The following is a 25,440-nucleotide window of genomic DNA, read 5'->3' as shown; positions in this document are numbered from 1 at the left end:
ATGTATGACACTGAGTGTATGACACTAATGTATGACACTAGATGTAATATGTGACACTAAATCTACGACACTGAATGTATGACACTGAATGTTTTTCTCCTATTATTATTTTCAGGAGTCTAAAATTTCACTTGGCTCATCTCTCGTGTCGGCCATTGTTTTCCTCCGAGGGTTGAAAAAAGTCAGATATTCGAGAGAGAAAAAATATAAAGGTCAGATGTATAAAGTGATTGTCTAAAGGTCATAGCTCCGACATTCCAGCGGCCGGCGTCAAGGCGAGACAACCAGGGTCATCTAACAATGGTCTTTAGACTGGATGATGTCCCACATATGGGTTTTCGCCCTTTGTTCTTCTATTTGTAGGACCCCGCTAAACAATACGACCTCAGCTTGGCACTGCGATTGTGTTACGATAGGTACCGGCAAACCGTTTTGTTTAACTGTAAATCTTCCACTTCCTGTTTGCACACCTACCCCCTCCCCCAAACGATTTGTTACAACACTAGATAGTGACCTAGCGATGGTTGTTTCCCTTACGTGACACGTTTAATCACAGAGTTGTCTAACGTTATTCTAAAGCTTTTTTTTATTTAATTTTTTTTATTCATGATTGAGTTGACTATGAAATAAACATTTTCAATTTTATGTTTGTTTTAAATCAATGAAAATCTACAGTGAATTTTTTTTTTATTTTCGCTGCTTTGTAAAGAGAAAAAAAAATCAAACAAAGCTAGAAAGCAGAAACATTTTTACAAGGCAATTTATAAGTAATTTAATACCACAATTAGTTAAAACTGGAAAGTTATTGCTTTCCGTCGTTTTTTTTTTTAAAAACGCTGAAAATTTTTCAAGAGGAAAATGCTTGACGTGGTGAATAGGGACGTGTGCACTGAGTGAAGTGTGCACCGAATGACACGTGCACTGAGTAAAGTGTGCACCGAATGACGCGTGCACCGAATGACGTGTGCACTGAGTGAAGTGTGAACCGAATGACGTGTGCACTGAGTGAAGTGTGCACTGAGTGACGTGTGCACTGAGTGACGTGTGCACTGAGTGAAATGTGCATCGAATGACTCGTGCACTGAGTGAAGTGTGCACCGAATGACGTGTACTTTACAAGTCAAGACTCGTGCTAAATTTCAGCAAGTTACAGAGACACATATAAAGCTTGATAAAATCAATAAAAACCTATAAATTTCAAACAACAAGTTGAACAATGAGATCAATTTATTACATAACTCTAAGTCTTATTATAGCTGGACTAGGAAATACTTCATTACTGATCAAAACACGGTCATAGTCTACCCAAAAAAAAAATTAAATTTAACCACAGTTAAGTATTGAACGTCCATAACAAATTATTGTTATGAAAAAAATTTACTTTGTTTAAATATAACTTTAATTAGACTAGTACTGAACACTGATGCCGATGCGGCTGTTGTCTGAATGTGGCGTGTCGCACTTGTCCACATGTCGCCGTGTAGTTTAGTTATTTGCGCACCATTTGTTACCATTAATTCAAACCTATATTATCGAGTTGCAATGTGGTGCGTAAAAATATTGTAACTTATCAAGCTAGTGCCTGTGTTAAAAAAAAAAAAGAATATATTTTAGATGAATGAGATGACCCCTCTGTCACAGAGCTAAAAATAGAAAATTTGCTCAACTTAGTTTAAGTTCTATTGGGACAACAGGCCAACTACTGGTGCTAGAGACCTATTGTAAAGTACTGTACATTTATACCTCATTCTCATCAGTACTGCACTGTATCTCATCGCTATGGTACAGTTATACCTCATCACTACAGCTACACCTCATCGCCATAGTACAGCTATATTTCATCAATACATCTATATCTCATCAATACAGCTATATCTCATCACTACAGCTATATTCCATAGCTAAAGAACAGCAATTCCTCATCACAACAACTAAATCTATACCTCCAAATCTAACCTAAGCGTCATTAAGCTGCGACGAGCTGTGTCAACTACTTATCCCATCTTTCTTCAGCACCCAACCTTAAAATTACAATGTCTCCTATCACAAGAGTCAACGTACAACAAACGCTGCTAACTCTACGGCAAGTGGCGAAGAACCCGAGCTCTGACGAGGCCAAACCCTCCCGAGTGCAGTCTACGAACAAGCCAATAGCTACCGCATCATAAATCAGTGCAGTGTTTGGTTAGGGGCCCAATAAAATATTTCTCAAAGAGCGGACGTGCCGGGACAATATCGACAGTTGCTCAGCTCTCAAAACTAGGCCGGCGTACAGCCAGGGGCGTTCATTTTGGTTTGGAGAGGTTAGAACACGTGTTCCCAACCTGGGGGTCGCGACCCCCTTGGGGGTCGCGAAGGTCTTTCTGGGGGGTCGCCAACGGTTATACTAAACCTTAGTAATTTGAAACAAAACATAAATATTTAGAAGAATTTTTGAAATTCGGCTTCATTAACATAACTGGAAATGTAATAGAGAAGGAACAAAGCGCACTGTACAAAGTTGTTCTCAGTCACGAATCTATGAAATCTTCAAAACTAAAACACCATTTGAGACGAGTCATTCGGAACACACCAAAAAATATATGGAGTTCTTTCGTAGATAAGAAGCTAGTTGCAAACGCCAGAGACTTGATCGAACAGGAAGTTTTCACCAGCATTAGTGCAGGCATCAAATGAAGTCGCGATAGAAAATGCCAAGCAAAAAAAAAAAAACAATCGGAGAAAATCTCATCAAACGTTGCATGTACGTAAATGTTAAATAACACATTTTTATCGAAATTAAGCTTTCACCATTGTTTGCTTTTCAAGTTGATAAATCAACAGACGTGAGTTCGTGTTCGCAGTTGCTGGTCTGTGTCTATATTCATGCGGATGATAGCAAAGAAGAGTTGCTCTTTTGTGAAGATAGCATGGAGAAAATAAATACCTTTTTTGAAACTGGATGATTAAAATGGGTTAGAACGGCTGTGGGGGTTTGTACGGATGATGCGCCATCTATGCTTAGCTCAAAATCGGGCTTTCAGAAAACAGAAAAGATTTAGCTCCCTAACCACTGCCCTAACCAATCGACATCAAGAGTCCATTGCTAGTATAAGTCGTAAATTATATAAAATCTGGAGCCTTCAAAGAACTGAGCAAAAACATAAATATATATCACGAGGTTCTGCTCTTCTACACTACAGTACGCTGGCTGTCAAACCAAATGTTGTAAATTGTGTTTATGAATTGATATCTGAAATCAAATTGTTTTTGGAAGTGCAAAGGAAACAAGACTTTTTGGTATACTTAAAACGACATAGAGTGGTTGGAGAGAGTATCATACCTGGCAGATGTGTTCGAACATCAAGATAAGCTTAACCTGAAGCTTCAGGGAAAATGAACGAATATTATAACTTTCCATGATAATCTCGGGGCATTTTTATCAAAGCTGCAAAATTGGTAAAGAAAATAAATCTAGGAAATATTGTAAATTTGAGAAATTTTGAAAGAAGCGATTTCTGGGCATCTAGAATCTCTTGAAAACGAACTGCATCGCTATTTCTCTGAGCTGAAAAAAGAAGAATCTGCATTTACGCATTACTCATTCTCTTCTTCCCATGATGTTGCCAGCATTCCCGATGAATTACAAGATGAATTCTTTGATTTGTAGAATGATTCCGAGTAAGATGAAAAACTGCAGACACAATTTTGGTGTAGTATTCACCATTCATACCCAAACGTAAAATTGATTGCCTTTTCGAGAATATATTTTCAACACTGTTCTTCGGTTAAAAACAAAATTAAGATAATTATAATGACATAGGTTGGCGTTAACAAATTTTTTTTAAAATTAAAAACTTAACCACGAAGGTTTAGTGAATAGTATGCAATTTTACTCATGCTATTAAAATAGTTATCAAGAGTAGTTCATATTGAAAGTCTACTAGAAAATCTTATTTTAGTGCTTATTGATTTCCATACTAATTTCGGATTTTTAATTCTATGGGGGTCGCGGGTCACTTACTTTTTATAAAAGGGGGTCGCCACCCGAAAAAGGTTGGGAACCACTGGGTTAGAATTATCCACCCTTGGTTCCATCCTCTCCTACCCCCAAAATAAAATATTTTTCTTGCGGACAGTCTGGGTTTAGAGATTTTCAATTCTCAAATATAATTTTTTTACTATAACAATTAGGAAATGTGTTTTATATTGCTGTTCTAATGAAAATAATTATTATGCAACGAAGCTAATTAGTCACAAACGAATTTCGTTTAGAACCAAAATTAGCTTAAATAAAAAAAACGTTCCGTTTTGTTGTTGTTTGTTTTGTTTTGTTCTATTGTATTTGAAAGACTGCGCCGTAGGTTTCTAAAAAAAGCAACAAAACATCAAAATAAATATGTCAAAACGTCACATTCGTTTAAACGATTTCGTCTTTGCGGTATTTATTCAATGCATATTTTCATTCTTTGTTTGTTTTTTTTTTAATACAAATTTAGGTTAAAAAGTTTTTAAAAATGTGTACGATGATTGATATGCCAGCTTAGTTGTTTTTTTTTTTTACATTGGCGTGTTGATATGCCTCGTGGCATAGCAATCAAGAATAACAGCGACACCCTAATTGATTTTTATTAATTCACAAGGGGAGGTAATTTGAAACGTATTTTCGCTATTTTTAGAAACAAGAGTTGGGAGGGGGGAACGCATGAACTAATAAGCTCCCATCTACAAAAACAAACTTTAGATATTTTTTTTTAATGGCCAAGTTAGAAAATTAGGTGACACGGCAAAATGGTGATTCAAGATAACTGCAAAGTACTTCCTTCTTGCACACGACAGACGAAACTGCAGACAACACGACAGACAACACGACAGACAACACGACAGACGAAACAACAGACAAAACTGCAGACAAACACAACAGGCAACAACACCACAGACAACACTATAGGAAAACAATACAAAATATCTTTCTGTAAGCTACGAACCGGGGGTGTGGGGATAAAGGTACTTCAGCTTTTAAGACTATTTTTTCTTTTCTCCCGTACCTGTTATTGTTTTTTAAATGCTACGGTCAGTATCAGAGTTATGACAGGGTTTAGACCAACGGTGAGGTACCCGTGAAACGTAACAGATGCCCACTGCCCAGCTGGAGTGTTGAGGTGTTTTTTCGCTGCAGAAGACACGACGTTAGGCGCTGCTGTCAAGGAATACGTAGGTCTAAATTGTTTTAGAGCCCACGAGCTTCAAATGTGGATAGAAACTACTCAAGCTTGTTGACATTAGACAATGGTTTAACACTAACTTAACCTACCATCCGTGATGCTTAGAATATTTAAATGTTATTTTCATTTAATCCCAAATTTATTTAATATATTGTTAAGGTATCCAATAAATAGTGACCCACGCTTTTCTTTAGTTATTTAAATAGTTGTGTATTATTATATATTTTTTTAAATAATTTATTTTCTCGTTTTTTAATGCATTATTACATAAAAGATTGTTATCAAAACGTTTTTTATGCAATTTTTAAAAATATCACCACAGAGCATTGAATCATCGTTTGATTATACATTTAAATTTAAGATTTTAAAAATATAATTGAAATTGGACGTTTTGATTTGCGTATAAGTAAACCATCTTCAATGAATGAAAGTGCAAGTCAGGAAGAAGTATTACTATATGTATCCGTCCTCACAAGCCGATGATGAAAACTGTAATACTAAGGCTGACTTGGCATGGCAAACTAGAACTGTAAATTTTCATGTCTGAGGCATAAAAAAAACAATAAAGGAAGAAAATAAGGTTTGACTGTTTGTTTTGTTTTTTTACTGAAAGTATTTATTTTTAGCACTCTCAGTCATACCGTTACACACAGAATGAAGGGATACAGTTACAAACTAACAAAACCACTTAGCTATTTAGCTTCGACGAAAAGGGATGTGCTGTTTATTTTAATTAGTGGTTTCCTTTCAGCAGCAGACGAGTTAGCTTTATTATAAAAACTCCCGCCACACTTTGGACGGGTAATTTGCTAGTTGATGATGTGCGACCAAGTTGTGTGCGGATGTGCGTATGGATGCACGCGTGCAGCTGTTCGCGTAATTAGGCATAGGGGTGGCTGCACATCTAGGTGGGCGGGGGTGGGGGCCGTCTCTTCGCTCACACCACCGAATCGAGAGATTGAAAGTTACGAGCTGTATGTTTACTAAACATAGACTAAAATAATTAGCGATGTTTTCGCTTTAATTACCTCAGACAAGCGCCTGGCCAGGTGACATTCCGTTTTTTTAAGGCGATGATTGTTCTACCAGGGAGGGGTGATGACGTACTGATCTCCCGTAGGGGGAGGGGGGGACGTGTCAAACTGTCTCGGTCACACAAAGCCGTCGGTGTTGTCACAGACGTTTGCGGGCTACCTGTCCGTGTACCTGCAGGACAACGTGAAGTCTCGCAGGTAGCCCAGGTAGTTAACGAGCTTTCCCTCAAGGCGGGACGGGCAGGGGAATGTTGCGACACTAGGGTCAGTAGACCAGTCAACGTCTGCTGGGTCGTTTCCGCTCATCTGGTGATATGTCCATTGGATTGGTGTTTCCCTTTAGTTAGGTGGTTTTCATTTCGTAGGTGGTTTCCTTTTAGTATGATGGGTTCCCTTTAGTTTGGTGGTTTTTCTGTTAGATAAGCGGTTTCCTTTAGTTAGGTGGTTTTTATTTCGTTAAGTGGTTTCCCTTTAGTATGGTGATTTCCCTTAACTCAGAGGTTAAACAAGTTGAGACCTACACATATTAGATAACATGACAGCAATCTCAAACCACATGAGATGTAGGACAACACAGTGATATTTTATTATTCCAGACAGGTCTGCGGTATTTGATCTTGGCTTAGAACTGGGTGTACGTGCGCCGACTGGCAGTTTGCGATGTGACAGAATAAACTTAACTGTGTGTTCTACAACATATTAAATGTAAGAACAAGATGTTTCAGAATAAACTTAACTGTGTGTTTTACAACATATTAAATGTAAGAACAAGATGTTTCAGAATAAACTTAACTGTGTGTTTTACAACATATTAAATGTAAGAACAAGATGTTTCAGAATAAACTTAACTGTGTGTTTTACAACATATTAAATGTAAGAACAAGATGTTTCAGAATAAACTTAACTGTATGTTTTACAACATATTAAATGTAAGAACAAGATGTTTCAGAATAAACTGAACTGTATGTTTTACAACATATTAAATGTAAGAACAAGATGTTTCAGAATAAACTTAACTGTATGTTTTACAACATATTAAATGTAAGAACAAGATGTTTCAGAATAAACTTAACTATATGTTTTACAACATATTACAAGTAAGAACAAGATGTTTCAGAATAAAGTGTACGCTTTGCACCATATCAAATGTAAGAACAAGATATGTCAAAGTATAGTGAAGGCCCTGTGTTTTACAAGACATTACACGTAAGAACAAGATGTGTAAGAATAAAGTGTGTTTTACACCATATTAAAAGTGAGAACAAGATACACAAGAATAATGTCCGACACTGACACTCTCTAAATAGAAACAGACGAAGAAAAAAAATCAACACATTTATGAAAGCGTTGACAGCGGAAGAGCACGCGAAAACGAATGGTTACTTCCGGTCCCTAATCGATTCGCTATTGGCCACCGTGGAAATAAAAGGTACAACAGGAAAAGATGACTCAAGGTGGTAATGATTTTTTGTTTTCTGATAAGGCTCTAAAGAACGTTTTTTCTGGAACATTTTGCTGTCTTGTATAGTCGCATATTTTCAACCGAGGTAGGTGTGAGGGCACGGTAAAATAAAAGGTTGCGTGTCTTGAAGTTTTTTAAATTTTTATTTTATTTTGTTCTCGTAAAATTGGTTTAATTTAACAAAATCTGGACGAATAACAGTACAAATTTACTAATGGTCCCACTGTATAAAACAACGCATTTGCATTCATTATACAATATGGTATATGCATGCATTCTCTCCAGTAATGCTATAGCTTGGTTTAATCCACTGTCGAGGAATGGTGGAAGTATATTGGGTGACGATGGTACCAAGCGCGTCATACTGCCCTACGGATACATGTATATTTGATTGATGTGTCAGCGTGTCTGAAAGTCAGTGTGAGTTTAATGGCACACGCCCTTGTTTTATCTACTTGTATATTTAGGCACGTCAAATATCAAATGGATGAAATTTGAAACCAAAGTCATACTATCACTATCTCTAGCTAAATATATTATTATAGACTCGTAGCAAGAGTCATGTTAATAATATACATAGCCATGCTTGCGTTGTATGAATATCTAGACGTACTGCATAGCTAGGCATGTACCATACTTTTATTCACTAAACTGTATCAGCGTGTTGCATGTTTTGTTTAATACAGAAACTACGCCTAACATAAGCTATATGTGTGTCAGTGGATAGGGTTCAAGCGCCAAGTATTTTACTCATTAATTACAATTAATTCACTGGGATTAGCCCGTGGTGAAATGGTGGGAAACGGAAGGGAGGGGGTGGCGGCTGGTGGGGAAAGTGTGATGAATTGTATACTGAGGATGCAACATGTTACACAGTACAGAGATATATAAGATTACTAATGTGTTAGGGAGGGACTAATTATGAGGACTTCCCAGATGACTAGGCCTGTGTAGCTATGCCTAGTTATGTGTAGGTATGTCTAGGTATGTGTAGCTAAGCCTAGGTATATGTAGGATGCCTAGGTATAATGTAGATATACCTAAGTGTATGAAGATATGTCTAGGTATGTGTAGCTATGCCTAGGTACGTATAGCTATGCCTAGGTTTTGTGAAGGTATGCCTAGTTATATGTAGCTATGCCTAAGTATAAGAAACTATGCCTAAGTATGTGCAGCTATGCCTAAGTATGTGTAGCTATGTCTAAAAATGTGTAGCTATGTCTAGGTATGTGTAGGTATCAACTCTTTGTAAAGATAAGCACCAACGATGTCAGCCCATATTTAAGGGCCCGCAACTACTACTTGACTCGGGCAGTGTTGGCCCTCAACACCCGACTCGTGACAAGATGAATCACTCGGTGGGTGATCCATATCGGAACATGATTGTTTTATTAAACCTTATCATAGACTGATTCATAGTTTTATAGTCTTTTGTTTTAGCTTCTTAAATTTAACCATTTTAATCCACAGCGACGTAAAAAAAAATTATACTGTGATAAATGTAAAATACAATGCTAGATTTACGACAATTGCAGCACTAATACATAAAATTATTTGATGACTAATTGTAGCCTGGGGTGGGGGGGGGGGGGGGAGAGAAAAAATCACAGGAAATAAGCAGGAGTTCCCCAAGTTCAAGGCTGTCTGCCATGGTCAAGTGATAGAGTGGGGATGATGTGAGGTTGTTTGTATTTCTGTGAGGTGTCCATGTCCAGAAGGTGATGTCCGGGCGATGAGCGGCTTTAACGAAATCAACGGACGGCAATCGGCCCGGATCGCGTGCATGTAGGAACACGTATTACGGCGTGTTTGAATACCAAAACAGATGTCTACGTGGGCGTGTCGAATGGCGGATGTGTGTGGACACGTCAAGATTGTCATGTATTGGGCTTGTGTTGGTTAATATAGATGTGTCATTATTACTGGGCTTTTGTAGCATATTTATGTAGATATGTGTTATTGAATTGGGCTTGTGTTAGTTAATATAGATGTGTCATTATTACTGGGCTTTTGTAACATATTTATGTAGATATGTGTTATTGAATTGGGCTTGTGTTAGTTAATATAGATGTGTCATTATTACTGGGCTTTTGTAGCATATTTATGTAGATATGTGTTATTGAATTGGGCTTGTGTTAGTTAATATAGATGTGTCATTATTACTGGGCTTTTGTAGCATATTTATGTAGATATGTGCCCTTGTATTGGGCTTGTGTTAGTTAATATAGATGTGTCTTTATTACTGGGCTTTTGTAGCCTATTTATGTAGATATGTGCCTTTGAATTTGGCTTGTGTTAGTTAATATAGATGTGTCTTTATTATTGGGCTTTGTAGCCTATTTATGTAGATACGTGTCCTTGAATTCGGCTTGTGTACGTATATAGATGTGTCTTTATTACTGAGCATTTGTAGCCTATGTGTGTGGATACGTGTTCTTGAATTGGGCTTGTGTGCGTTAATATAGATGTGTCTTTATTACTGGGCTTTTGTGGGCATATTTATGTAGATATTTGTCCATGAATTTGGCTTGTGTACGTATACAGATGTGTCCTTATTACTGGGCTTATGTAGCCTATTTATGTAGATATGTGCCCCTGAATTGGGCTTGTGTTAGTTAATATAGATGTGACTTTATTACTGGGCTTTTGTGGGCATATCTATGTAGACAGTGGCGTAGCCAGGATCGTCTCAAGGGGGGGGGTCCAATTTTTACCCGGGGACAAACTTTCGATTTGCACCCCCCCCCCCCTCAAACTTTCGATTTCCACCCCCCCGTCATACTTTATATATATATACCGAGGGGTCTATGGGGGGGGGGGGGGTTATGACCCCGCCCCCCAACCCCCCCCCCCCCCCGCCTACGCCAATGTATGTAGATATGTGGTCTTGAATTTGGCTTGTGTGCGTATATAGATGTGTCTTTACTATTGTGCTTTTGTAGCCTATTTATGTAGATATGTGTCCTTGAATTTGGCTTGTGTATTGTATATAGATTTGTTTTCTTATACAAAGTTTGAGAACTTAAATAGATGTGTCGTGGTATTGGGCTTTTGTACCTATACAATCAAATATGTCTTTACACTGGGATCGTGTCGTATGGGGCTTCTGTAACTAGATAGATGTGACCTTACATTGCGTCAGTATTATCGGATTGTGTCACTGAATTGTGTTTTTGTCGGAGATGTACGTATGTCATTGCAAGCGATGGGCTCATCAGACACGGCGACATTATGTCATGACATTTGCCGTCGTTTTTACCCGCTGTATTTTCTCCACAACGACATTTCCCGATAACTGCCACACACACATACAAAAAAAAAAACCGACGCCGTAGCGCTATGCAAACAATGGAATGGACGGGCGGGGTTAAAAGTTCAAACCACGTCCATCGCTTCCAAAGAATGAGTTCATCCCGTTCGATAGCTGGTGAGTAGACCGCTGTCTGGAACTGGGGCGGTGCTAGTGGACACTGGTCAAATAATGGACTTATGTGGTGAGGGAGGTTTAGCTTCACTGTGGGGTGACAGCGGCGTTAAGTAAACTAATTTCGTGGATGGGACAAGGGGGTCTGGACGCCAGAGGTGTTTTAGATAAATTAGCACAGCAGGACTTGTCACACAATTCCATCAAAATCATCCCAACAGGATTTAGATGAACAACAGTTATCACAAAGCCTTTGGTCAAACAAATGTTTCTCCAATTAAATTTGGTCAACAACTAAAGTTTATGGAGTGTGGTCTCGTTAATCATTAGATTGTCGTTAAAACTGTGGAGATCACGGCGCCCCAAGAACCTTTTCATCACGGCGCCCCAAGAACCTTTTGATCACGGCGCCCCAAGAACCGCGTCATGACGGCGCCCCCAAGAACCGCGTCAACACGGCGCCCCAAGAACCGCGTCATCACGGCGCCCCCAAGAACCGCGTCAACACGGCGCCCCAAGAACCGCGTCATCACGGCGCCCCACAAACCGCGTTATCACAGCGCCCAAAGAACCGAGTCGACACGGCGCCCCAGAAACCACATCACTATTTACAGTCATATAAAAACACCTGCCTGTCATACAAAATCTTTCAACTGAAAGGTGTGACTTGTGTTGTAAAAACCTGCCAGCTAAGGGACACCTGAGAATGGTATAAACCGGTTATGCAATAATTCAAACTTACCTAATTACCCTACCGTAAAAACAGAAACTTTAAGGAAGAAATAAACACCTGTATTTTGTTACCTAACGGCGGTTAGCCACAGGTAGAAAACACTTAAAGGGTAGGTGTGTTCTCGGAAGCTCATCCTAAAGTGGGCTAATACAGGGATTAAGTTTAACAGCCGGCTTTGTTTAAAGCTTACCTGAAACCACCTGGAAACGGTTCTATTTATAGAAACCATCTATATCTGAGCAAAGAAGTGAAAAACAAAGCCAAAAATAACCCCCCGAGTTCACGCGCCAAACTGAGAAACATGCACATGCATTATATCTTAACCCGGTGCCAAAATGTAGGCCGTTAACGGCTCACGCGTGCATGACGTCAAAATCCATCCGCGGACGTCAATAGGATACGGGACACGAATCATCAAGATAAAAATTATTTATATCAAGCAATTTTGTGTGTGTATATCAGAAAATAATTCAATGTAGATATTGCTGTAATCAATAAAAAGGTAATTTAGCGCAGAAATAATCATAATAAATATAAACACGCATTTGATGTGCGGATAATGACATAATAAATAAAAAAATTAAAAAGTATCTTTAGAACTATGGAGCTATATTTAAGGCATTATGATATGTGTGAGTAGGGGTTATGTGCTTAAAGAGTACATTTGGCTGGCTCCCGGTCAAAAAACCCCTGGACATAAACCCCCTGGACATAAACCCCCCGACATAAACCCCCTGGACAAAAAACCCCCGCGACATAAACCCCCTGGACAAAAACCCCCCGCGATATAAACCCCCTGGACAAAAACCCCCCGCGATATAAACCCCCTGGACAAAACCCCCCCAATTGAGGTTTATATAAGGAAAAACCAAAGATGATGAGAAACAAAATTAATATAAAAATACAAAACAAACATAAGAAAAAACTTTTATTTTTATTATAACTTTAAAAAGACAGATTGTGAGCGATGCCTCGCAAATACTAAATAATGGTGGACTCATTAACATTTTTAACAACAGTTAAAATTCGAGAGCTGCTATCAATATATTTTTTTTCTGTTTTGGTAAACAGTGACCTGAATTAATATGTGTACAATAAACTTGTTGGGGAGATTGTTCCTTTTTAATAAAGTCAATAAATTTCCAAATATTTGGAGGGCAACATCCCATATTCGACTGAAAACTTCTGTGCCAGCCTTCAACTGAGTTGTTTGTTTTTGGCATAAGGTCTTCTGCACGTGTGTGCATGTTCCACATGTCAAGTGGAAACATAGGTTGTCTTCTACCTCGACGTTGTGGTCTGCCAACATAGTAGTCCTCAAAGTAGTCTGCAATCGGCGTTGCTTCTTAGGGAAAATTTCCAATAATTTTTCAAAGGCATAACTCATGTGTTCGATGGGAACAAAGGCCAACGCATTCTGTGCTTGAGAGCAAATTCACTATCAACTTGGTAGAGTTGTTGAAGGCCAGAGTCCTGAATTGAACGAACTCCATTCCAGAAAATATACGATTTGTCGAGAAATAAATTTGATTTTATATTTATACCATGGTTCTGTATGCCAAGGTGGATATGAACCAAGCTTCCGCCGGTGAATCCCTCTCATCTTTTGAATGTGTTGCTTTGATCCGCACGGCTCCCAAATGTGGATGGCCTATATCTAAGGTGTTGTCGGTGCCCGATCTTTGATCAAATACAACTAAGGTCACTCCTTGATTTCGAAAAGCATTTTTTTTTAGGTAGAAACTATTTTCTTAGTCGTAAAAAAATTACATTAATTTAATGTAATTTTTAAAAATTTCTTGGTTCACATCATCGTTATTTTTTCTCTATATAAACCTCAGTCCGGGGGTTATTATCCGGGGGGTTTATATCGCGGGGGGTTTTTGTCCAGGGGGGTTTATGTCGCGGGGGGTTTTTGTCCAGGGGGTTTATGTCGCGGGGGGTTTTTGTCCAGGGGGTATTTGTCCAGGGTTTTTTTGACCGGACACCCATTTGGCTATGTTGCTATATGAATATGGCGAAACATTATGATGGGGCTATGTGTGTATGGTAAAAGAGACTAGTATTTGGGCTTTGGCAATAAGGTAGTGCAGCCGCTATATATATATGGGCTATATGTGCGGTTACAGCACACACAAAGGGCAATAAGGGCAAAACTTTGAGAAGCATAAATGATGGGCGGGGGTGGGGGGGGGGGGGGGATTTACTGCGGGGGTTTTTCGATTTGCGAGTATACGTCACTAATGAATACATGTGAATGTACTCGAGAAAAGTTTTCTGTTAAGAAGGTAACAGTCGAAGTACAAAGACCACCAAAGCCGAGGTACAAAATACACCACAGCCAAGGTACAAAATACACCACAGCCGAGGTACTAAATACACCACAGCCGAGGTACAAAATACACCACAGCCGAGGTACAAAATACACCACAGCCGAGGTACAAAATACACCACAGCCGATGTACAAAATATACCACAGCCGAGGTACAAAATACACCACAGCCGAGGTACAAAATACACCACAGCCGAGGTACAAAATACACCACAGCCGAGGTACAAAATACACCATAGCCGAGGTACAAAATACACCACAGCCGAGGTACAAAATACACCACAGCCGAGGTACAAAATACACCATAGCCGAGGTACAAAATACACCACAGCCGAGGTACTAAATACACCACAGCCGAGGTACAAAATACACCACAGCCGAGGTACAAAATACACCACAGCCGAGGTACAAAATACACCACAGCCGAGGCACTATAAAAGGACATGTTGCGCAGGTTTTTGATGACCATTGATGAAGTGAACCGTGAAGCAGCAGGAACATGGTCACCTGTGGAGACTTTTTGTCCAAGACGTTACACATTTTTTTAATTTAACAACATGAACATTTTTTTAATCTAATCCCCACACCCCGCGTCTTCAAAAAAAAAATATTTCAAGCAGACGTGAAACCTGATGCGAAGAATGCTGACCCACATTTGAATACGTTTTCTGAATTCCTCGTTCTGCTTTAAGTTTTAGCCCAACAGACCGAAAGTCTACCAACCGTGTCGTAGTGTGCTTGTCTTTCCCGCACATACGACAAATGTACAAAACCTCTACAAGAGAAACTGGAACGTAGGGACCCTAGGTGTTAATTAAAGTCAAAATAACACGGGTTTTACACTGACATCAGATAACTCACGCGGTGATGTTAACGTATGATTGCCGCTGATGTAAGGTTTATTTCAGAGATTTATTTATCTGAGGTTGGAGGCCCTTTGAAACTTCAGGTGGTGACGGTGCTGATACATGGAAATGGTTTAAGTATTTCGTATAGAAATGTAATATTAAATGTAATATTATTTCTATTCCCCCCCCCCCCCCCCCCCACAACCCTGGCACACCACTGCAGAAGAACAAACACTTCCAAACTAACAACGATTCAAAACTAACTTTACGATTCAAAACTAACTTTACGATTCAAAACCAACATAACGATTCAAAACTAACATAACGATTCAAAACTAGCTTTACGATTCAAAACTAACTACGATTCCGCCTTTAAACAAAGATCCCCGCACTTCCCATCTAACTCCCGACCCCTAATTTCTTCTTACGACCCCTTACATCCAGGGGTCGCTTAATGCTTCCCGGAGAATGAAAATTAATTATTAAAAATGTCGTTGTTACTTTGTGGCAAGCTAAATCGGAGGAGGCTAAAAGCGGTATGATTTCTTTTTACGTTTTAATAGTTTTATGATGTGGCCTCTTTCCTTTTCAAAACAAAACTTTTAAAGATAAGAAAGGAAAATATTGTTGCTTGTTGCCTGCGGGCGAAAAAAAAACAACTAAATTTTGAAAAGTAAATTTGAAACGCTGAAGGGCGACCTGGTCAAGAAAATATTTTCAATCAGGTGCTGTGTGAAGACGGGGAGGGTGGCGGAGGAATAGGGAGAGGGGAGTTCTAACCATTTATACACTAAAAGTGTGTGAGGAGGAGGGGGGTAGACAAATATTTTAACATTTAAATAACTTCACACTTTTGTTGAACAGACCAGGATTAAATTTTGGTGCTTTCCGCTAGACGGTAAAGACGACTGCTAAAAGAGAAAAAAAATCCGTTTAGACTGCAGTAGAAATTTAAACAGATATGGAGCAATACGTTGAATCAACATCGCCGATAACGAAACACAGCCCCAAACTAACCGTAAGCGAAACACTAAACCCCTAGAAAAAAAAAAGACGAGTTTCTCGCCTAGAGGAGTGACATGGAAATCGCGAACGAACAAATAGCAGGCCAACCTGAATACCGTAAGACGAAACATGGAAAAGGGGGAGGGGGGGGGGGGGCGCATGGGCCAGCATTATGCTGAGAGATTTGTTATTTCGTAATGGCTGTAACGATAATTCGCAACCATCAAACCAGAGTACACTGATAATGGGGTGTTTCGTGTGTGAGGGGGTGGGGGAGGGGTTAAGCTGAATTTTTAAAAGTTGAATAACTGTACCCACTTCAACATTTTGGTACATGGGGTATCGGTGGGATCCATCTTCAACCGTGAAGTTAGGTTCAGCCGTTACAATACCGCTAGAACCATACAAGAGTGTCGCTAATCCACTATTAACAACTGGTAGAGAGACTAGCTTGCTAAACCGTTCTAAGTCCTGGAAAAGCCGAGGGGGGAAGGGGGGGGGGGCAAGTTGGCACAGATTTCCCGTTTGATAAAAAGATTTGTGTATGGCTCTTGTGGGTATAGGCTACGATTTTCCCATGGTTTAATTAGGAACCAATGAGTCAGTTTCTCAAGACAACCCGCTATAGTTCCACTTAAAATTTACATCTTCAATGCTGAGTACACTCTTTTATGTACATCTTCAACACTGAGTGTTCAATCATGTATATATACTGGAAAGAAGCAAAAGATTATTGTTTAGTTTTAATCAATACTTTGCAATAAAATTCCTAATCTCCACAAACTGCTTCACTACACTTCATCACAGATTGGCCAATGGGCATGTATTTATCAAAACAACATCAAACGGTTTATCTTTTCATAATGGTCACATTCTAATTGTTTTTGTATTGATCATATATATTTAATTTTTATTTTTTTTGGATCTGTCATTTATTTTATTTTATTATGTTGATTCAAACTGGGCAAAAAATATTAAATTGTTTTTTTTTTACTTATTTGATTATTCACACCAGTGATGTGTTTTATATTTAGATGACAATTGACATCTGTATATACAACTCTGGGTAAACATTATAAAGTGGTTTACAAATAAAATCTTGTATTAGAAACAATCAACACTACTTCATATTTTAAGAATAGTTTTAAGCCTATCAAAATATTACAGTTAGAAGGATTTCTTTTTTAAAATTTCTATAGTTTTTTTAACTGATAAATTAGCTTATAAAAAATTAGTTCAGTCCAAAGTCAGTCAGAAATTAATCTTTTAATCAGGCTACACTGTTTGGTAATGTTTATAAAAAATCTGAATCAAGTTTTCCTAAGTTTACAGAACAAATCAACAGGAAGTCTATGACACACAGATGGGTGGGTGTAAACTGTAACAGGAAATTTAAGGCCTCTTTGTTTCAGTTATAATATAATGTAATGTAAGGGGTTTCTAAAGAGTGTGTAATGTGGGGAAGGTGGGTGTACTCATGCTGGGTTTTCATGAGATTTCCATACTTAATGTTGAAAATTCAATTACATTTTCTCTTAAAAATGTATTTTTATAATTTTTTTTTAAATTTTAAATATAATTGACAAACAGAATTTTACATCTTTGGAATTTAATTTAGATAAGCCTACATAAATATATATCATTGGTATTGTTAATGCTTTATAGAATTTTTTAGAATGCCGTAGTAGCTTTTTCAGTATTTTAAAAAAGGTATGAATATTAAAACAAATAATATTCACAAATTGAATGGGTAGGCCTATACAAATACATTTTTCTTTTAGATGACGCTATAGGCTTAAGTCCAACAATTTACTAATCACAGATAATTAATTTAAATTTTTTTTTTACCGATTATATTTATAGGCCATATTTATCATTTTGAAAATGTATCATTTGGTATATTAATAGAAGAAGTAAGTAATCCAACCCAACACTATCACTGTTCCTAGCATGATTAGAAAACAAACCCATAGCACACATTATTGTTATCCAATACAAAGGAAAAAAAATTGAAACTGTATGAAATATTTTGTTTTTAAGATGTGTTATACATTAAATAACTTTTTAAAATACTGAATAATAATTAAAAATATTATTTCATAATTACATTTTAGGATACTTACTTTTCGTATTCATCATTATCCTGTAAACACCTTTCATCCATTAATTTCTCCCAACCTTTCCCGTGCTTACACGTAGTCAATAAAACAATATCCTTGCCATTGTGTAAATGGTACAAGCTATTCCTCGTATCCGAACCTATACCGTTCAAATATCTCTTCCCTTTAAAGGCGAGTAAATAATGCCGGAGTGACGGAATTGAGTTGGAAGCGTTGTTTAAATATCCTAAATCACCGCCAGACTGCGGATGGTCTTTGGGAAAAAGAGGCATGGATACATCGAATCCATACCTTATCCAGTCTATAGACATGCTGGACTTCACAAGCATGGCCTGCTCGATGAATTTGAGCTCCTCTGAATAATTCGGCCAAGTACCGGAATACTGGTTGAAGAGTAAGTGGTTTCGGCCACCGTTCCAAAACGGAAGGTTCTGTAATTTTTTGTCGACATCTGGGACGTAGTCTCTGCTGAGTACGTCTTGGTCGAGAGTGTCGATCGACGGAACAAATATACAAGCCTCGTGTGGATTGGCTGTGAGATATCGAGACTTTTCTATGACGCTGAGGATCTTTGCGTATGGGGCTGACACTGATGCCTGGCGAGGGTACAGGTATATTTTGAAACCGTTTTTACACCTGCTGAAATCAAAGCAGGTCTCCATCCGACACTTTTTCCAATCCTGGCGGGTCTCCAACTGGGAGCGGTTCTCAGGATCTGTGTGTGTGTCGTCTGAGAACACATCCTCCGCGAGGTAGGATCGAGGGCCGAAGGCATCCCCATGCTCATGAGGTTTTTTTCTGTTTGTACTGTCGGTGGTGACCGAGCGATACTTAAGACTGGATCCGTTCGTCGTGAAGGCATGAAAACGGGTGTAGATCAAATAGCCAACAACGGTCAGGAATCCGAACATGGAGATAAGAGTGAATCTCTTTTTAAACTGCATTCGCACATTTGTCTTCACCTGAGGAGCCAAATGATCATCTTGCTGCCCCCACGGTCCTGACCCACAACACAAAACAACAGACGGCTCTTATACTCCAGGCTTGTTTCGCCAGCACACACAAAACACCGTTAGATTTCACTAGGACGCCATATTGGCTCGCGCATGCGCGTCTCGCATCTAACAGTAGCGAATCTTTCTGATGTGGGCAGGAGGGAAACGGGAGACGTTTTCAAGTTTATAGAAATAAAATGGTGATCTTTCATGACTGGTTAATTTTTAATCAAAGAAAATATCAAACTTAAAAACTGTTATAACATTTTATGGTTGTTTGATAGGCGAAAGACATCGACACACAGTAAGAAAGGGAACAGCAGATTCTCTTCAAACGAAAGTTTCCAGTTTCCAGTCAATTTAGAAACGTATTTTTTAAAAAAATAAGAAAAAAGGATTATCCGGTGTTCAGATATACGCTCAACGTACAAAAATTCAAGTTAATACAATATTCTGGCTTCCATACCGAACAAACGATAGATAAGTTTGTAAGAAAAGTCCCGTTTCGAAATCACAGCCTTACGCTTAACTAGGCCCACACTCAATCGGGAATACCCTTAAACTAGGTACACTCCTTGTAACCTATAATTAGATTACGCTATCGCATTCAACAAGTGCGCTGTGACTTGAATCACTTGCGCATATTTGGCATAATTCGATTCGCGATCACGTGTGCATTAAACAATCCAAGAATAATTAATGTGAATATTCGGTTTTATTTGGTCTCTTGGTTTAGAATAATTGACAAAATTAAATTAAGTAAAAGACCATATTTAAGAAATTTCATCAAAAGTCTAACCTATTTTGATAACTAGATTGATGTATATGACAGAATTCATATAACTAACGCATATTACACGTATCAATATTTTTTTCATCTGTACTGCAATATATAAAAAATATATAGGCCTATATATATTGAATTCATTAATTTTCAAGGGAAAATACTCATCCTTAAATTACTGCGTCAACTATGAAAGTAGCTTCCCCTTGGTGATGGCTTGCCTTAAATACATCACACAAAAACTTTTAAATTAAAGGTTAACAATAACATATCGTGCATATTTGTTACTTTTTCTTACTTCACGTGAACTTAAAAGCTCGTTACGCGATATGTTCGCGTTTAATAACTGTCTTTATATATCATTTTTTTTAATAGCAGGAGTGAAATTTTGTAGGCGTAGCTTGTAGTAATCTGTCCAGATTGTCGTTTATCATATGAGCTTGAGTAGGCTACTCTGGACTAGTGTTTCTGTTTGTTATTTCTACTTTTTTAAAACATTAACTGTATAATGCAGTAATGCAGGTCTACCCTGTTTGCCCCCTCCCCTAGGGTTAGCGCCTAGGCGACAGCCCCACCCAGAGGCGTAGCGAGGGGGAGCGGTACATATGTCCCCGGGCGCCGACCTTAGGGGGGCGCCAAAATGGGTTGGAAAAACAAATTGAAAGTTTAAGGGGGGGGGGGGTGCAAATTGAAAGTTAGAGGGGGGGGGGTGCAAATTGAAAGTTTGAGGGGGGGGGGTTCAAATTGAAAGTTTGAGGGGGGGTGCAAATTGAAAATTGAAAGATTGTTCCCGAGGGGGCGCCAAATTGAAAGTTTGTCCCCGGGCGCCGGGAAGGGTCGCTACGCCTCTAGCCCCACCCACCTTCCCTACCTACGTCTTTGACAGTTACCAGTGATTATTGTGCCACAACTCCCCCCCCCCCCCTGCTATCCTCTAGAGCAAAATGTCTGAAAGAAACTGGTATAGACGTGGACATGCGCTGAGGTAGTCCCCCCCCCTGGTTTTAATCACACTGTTTACGAATGAAGAAGTGTTTGTTTTCGATTAGCTATCGTTTCCTCGCGTACAGTAGTCGAGACTGTTGAAGATGTAATGCGTCATTTCTCGATCTCACCATTTCTCTATCGATGCTCATGTATTTAATACCTTCTTTACATACAACTAATAACATACGACAACACATACAGAGGCGTCGCGAAGATGGTGGTGGGAGGGGGGGGGGCGGACGGACTGTGTTGTGGACCGCACCGGGTGACACCATTTATGGGGGAGTAAACCCAATGCGAAAAATGGCTAAATTTTTAGAAAAAAAATGCATCTTGCTTGATCAGTTAATGATTGATTTAAGTTAAATTGTCTTTAAGCACAATACGATCCTGATTGGACCCTCGTCGTTTTTAATCTAGCCGATTGATCTGATAAATGGTTATTTAGGCCTATTATATGTCGCTGAATCGAGAAACAGCTTTAAATCTTGTTTGGCCTAGTTTTATTCTTACTTCTTTTAGTTTTTGATTAATCAAAACATTTAAAGGGATTATCAAAAATATATAAACTATTAATTAAACTAACCCATAGCCAATGCTTACTGGCTATTTTCGTATAAGATCACCGGTTATTTTCGTTTTTTTCCTTACTATTTGAGTAACCGTAAATGTATTCAAGGTTACGATTAGATGCCTAATTTTATTCTTTCGCATACAAAATCAAACCTTTTGCAGTAGAAATACGTTTCTATATTTAATGTACTTATATACATCTTAAGAATTATAATACAAGAATATAGATATTCACAGTTATAAGTTTTAATATCAAATTCAAGTGGTATCGAAACTAAACCTCTACAGCATTCCGCTAAAATCAGACGTCCGATTTCTTTCAACTTCCTTTTTACTTCCACACTCCTCGTGGTAAGCACGTATAATTCGATGGTCTTATTTTCAGATAAAATTACAGTAATTTAGTTATTTTTGAACTTATGTGAACTAATACTTACACTAGAATTACTTTTACCGTTACAGATTAAACGAAAAGGTTGTTGAACTGCGAAAATGGTCGCTCAGAAGAAAGCGGTGAGTTAATCAAATTTTATCACACACCAGATTTCTACCAACTCATCAATTCAGAACCTTGTCTCTCTTCTCTCAAGTTTACCTTTTTTCCCCCCATTCAATAAATAATGGGTTTAGACATCGACTAGACTTGTATAACATCACAGCTTGTAGTTAAAGAACTGTCTGATAAAATACAAAAAATGAAAAGGAAAGAAGTTCATGAGGGTAGTTTCTGATGAGCACACAGCAGCTGTGTTAGAGATTGTTGCTGGGGTTAAAGTTTAAAGATACTGATGTTCTTTGCTGGGGTTAAAAATACTAATGTCCTATGATACACACAAAATTCCCCTTTCCCCCCGCCCCCCAACCCGTTGGCATATCTGACAAATTACACTACTGTATGTAATTTTAAAGTGCAGCGTGTCACACAGGGGATCACAACTCCCGGTTTTAATTGGGCGTAATTTGGTAACTGTTTTTGATGGGAAATTCTCTGCTGCCATTCTACTCTTTCTTTATTTTATTTGTTTAGATTCTATTTTAATGATTGAAATATTTTACTTTTTAAAGTGTTGTTGATTGTATTATTAATAGATTGGAAAACAAATTTAAGGCAGCATTTGCGTGGTTCGCTTCGCTTTACGCTAAATCTTTATCCTATGTGGCACGCGATCTAAAAAAATAGATATCAGGACTCCCGATTTTTTTTTGTTGTGTTAGCCATTTATTGTTGACATAGATCTAGTTAAGTGTATTCTAGGGATCTAGTCTAGAACTTGATATAAAACAGTACAGTGTCAATAGCGGGTCAGGTGATAGTCCTAGATCTAGCTAAATCAAACTGCCATTTGGTGATGTTTTTACAGTTTTACAGCTATCTAGCATGCATGATGGTAGATCTAAGTCTATATTATTAATCCTATGTAAACTTAGACTTTCAATTTGCTTGAGGGGGGAGGAGAAGTGAAGACACAGACGTTCTCGTTGAACTTGTATTCATTCTGATGTATGCTTTAGGCCTGCTGAACTCAGGTGGGCCATGATGGGATTTTTCACTCACATGATAGTACATGTAAGCAATCACGCCAGTGACGATGTTTGGAAAATTTATTTTAAAATAATCATCCATCATGTTTTCAATACAAACAAGATTAAATGTAAATAAGACACCAGTATCTGTCGTGCTAGCCCCAGGTTCGAACTTGGAGCTCCAGGTCTATGAACTACAGTCTACAGCTGGCACACTGTTGCCTCAACCACACTGGAAGTGTTGGAGAAGGAATAAATAAGCATTTTCAATCACACGATGGCAAATCCAACTAGCGATATGAATAGTCACTTCGTTAAGGGCCACGCTCTGCAAGACTCGTAGTCATTTCAAAAATTTAAAATACAGCATAAAAGACTTTGGCCCAAGGTTTTAGGTTTAAATACATTTTAAACAAGTCTATTTGACTTAAACCTTTGTTTTGCATTTACAGAAAAAGACAGCAGACAACATCAATGCCCGTTTGGCACTGGTGATGAAATCTGGCAAATATGTTTTGGGCTATAAGCAGACACTCAAGACCTTGAGAGCTGGAAAAGCTAAGCTTGTAATTATTGCCAACAACACTCCACCACTGAGGTAAAGATCTATATAGCAGTAAAGCACCCAAAAATTAAATATTGCTCAAATTGCCATCATTTAGTTGGTTACCTGCATTTTAATTTAAATACTTTTATATAAGATTTATTTTAATTAGACTTCGGAGCTGCTGTTAAAGTAGTGAAGAGGAAGTCATTCTTCTTTTCACAATTTTATGCTTTCTTTTCAAAGCTATCTGAACATCAGTTGATTTAGCATGGACCATGCTTGGTTTATTATTTGGAAGTTTTATTTAAAAGGTCTATATCAGTAATTAATTTTAGTATTAGTAGACAGTAATTATTTTGTGTGTGGTGATAATAAATTACAAAATGTCAGTTAACAAAGTAAATTGGTTACACCTGTCTGATGTTGTCTTGAAGTGCATTTTTGTTGTTGTTTTTATTATTCCTCTTCATTTTGCTCAAATTTTGATTGTACCATTGGTTACAGGAAGTCAGAGATTGAGTACTATGCTATGTTGGCCAAGACTGGTGTCCATCACTATGGTGGAAACAATATTGAGCTAGGTACAGCCTGCGGAAAGTATTTCCGTTGCTGCACACTGTCAATCACAGACCCAGGTGACTAGAAACTTCTGAACATATATTAAGTTTTGGCATAACCATGGGAACAGCCTTGTGGCTGCTTGCCCTTCCATGCTGCCATATATTGACATGGATGATACAGTCTTCCTGTGGTGACTTGTTACTTCGCCATGGAAAGTTTTATTCATTGTACATTATTTCTGTTGTTTATTATGTTGTGAATTATAATCTTGGTCACATGTTAAATATTTTTTGTTTTTCTCCAGGTGACTCTGATATCATCCGCAGCATGCCAACAGAGCAACAGCCAGCTGCATCTTAGATTGGATTAATAAAGTTGTCTGTTAAAAAAAATTCTTATGTTTCATTATGTGAATGTGTTAGTTTGCTACTAATTGCTTGTTTGGGCTCATGCTTGTAATAACAGCAGTATCGGGATTAGTACTTTTAAATGAAATACATGCTGAAGTAGTTTATGTTCACTTCTGACTATAAAAATTGTAACCTTGTGGGCAAGTTAGACTGAACTTTTTTTTTTTTTTATTAGCTACACTGCCTTCTGTCCGCAATTTTCAAAATAAATTCTAAGGGTAGTACATTTCGTCTGGGAGTTCAAAATTTTAATTTACCAGTGCAATGCTCGTCTCTAAATTGCGGGCTACCTTAGAATATATTTAGAAAATGCTTAGGTGTGAAAAGAGTATACAATACTGTAAAAATACAGTAAGAGCCCAGGGTCTACACAGTACAAGTGTTAAATGTCAGGCCTGACGAGTGGGAGTAATTGGGTGAATTATTTTACTGCTGGGCTGTGGGAACAACTGAGACTCAGAATTTACTGTAAACCCCCCCCCCCCCACTGAACAGGATCAGAAGTGTGGGGCTCTGTTCTGGGTGTTTATATTCAAGCAGCAGAAATTCAGTGCTTTGGATTCCAATATGTGATGTATTATTAGCTTTGTTTATTCCACGGAAGATTGTTCAAGTAGTTGACTGGTGGGTATATCATATTGGTGGTACAGGCGTTATTTTTTTTTATAGCTGGGGGGGGGGGGGGATGATTCGTTTTCGACTGAACTGTTCAGTAAATCAATGTTTATTTATAAGACTTCTTATTTCAAAAAGTTGCACTAAAAAATAACTCAAATCGGTAGTGGATAGTATCTGACGATCCTTGAGGGGACGTTCCACGTGTAGCATGACGTCATTTGTTAATTACCCGAGCTCTCTTTTCCACGCCACTGCGACACACGATTAGCGTCGTTTGGT

The 25,440-nt window shown here is 38.2% G+C and overlaps 2 protein-coding genes across 2 annotated transcripts in view; one reads left to right on the top strand and one right to left on the bottom strand.

The window, feature by feature from the left end:
* Positions 1-19,701, bottom strand: part of LOC131954615 (exostosin-1a) — a 76,093-nt gene extending 56,392 nt beyond the window's left edge. Inside the window, exon 1 of the mRNA XM_059318392.1 lies at positions 18,166-19,701. Within this exon, the coding sequence (XP_059174375.1) occupies positions 18,166-19,106 (941 nt within the window). The 5' untranslated portion in view covers positions 19,107-19,701. The remainder of the gene's footprint in view (positions 1-18,165) is intronic.
* Positions 19,702-21,786: 2,085 nt separating this feature from the next.
* LOC131954616 (large ribosomal subunit protein eL30) lies at positions 21,787-24,543 on the top strand. The gene is made up of 5 exons (XM_059318393.1): positions 21,787-21,852; positions 21,964-22,014; positions 23,478-23,623; positions 24,077-24,207; positions 24,438-24,543. The coding sequence occupies exons 2-5, from the start codon at positions 21,994-21,996 to the stop codon at positions 24,491-24,493; spliced, it is 354 nt and encodes a 117-aa protein (XP_059174376.1). The 5' UTR covers positions 21,787-21,852; positions 21,964-21,993; the 3' UTR covers positions 24,494-24,543.
* Positions 24,544-25,440: the final 897 nt, after the last annotated feature.

The sequence above is a fragment of the Physella acuta genome, unplaced genomic scaffold, assembly GCF_028476545.2.
Source record: "Physella acuta isolate Inbredline_101_S28 unplaced genomic scaffold, ASM2847654v3 ptg001016l, whole genome shotgun sequence".
Lineage (NCBI taxonomy): Eukaryota > Metazoa > Mollusca > Gastropoda > Physidae > Physella > Physella acuta.
Note: the sequence above shows the minus strand (reverse complement) of the source record. Positions and strands in the feature narration are given on the sequence as shown.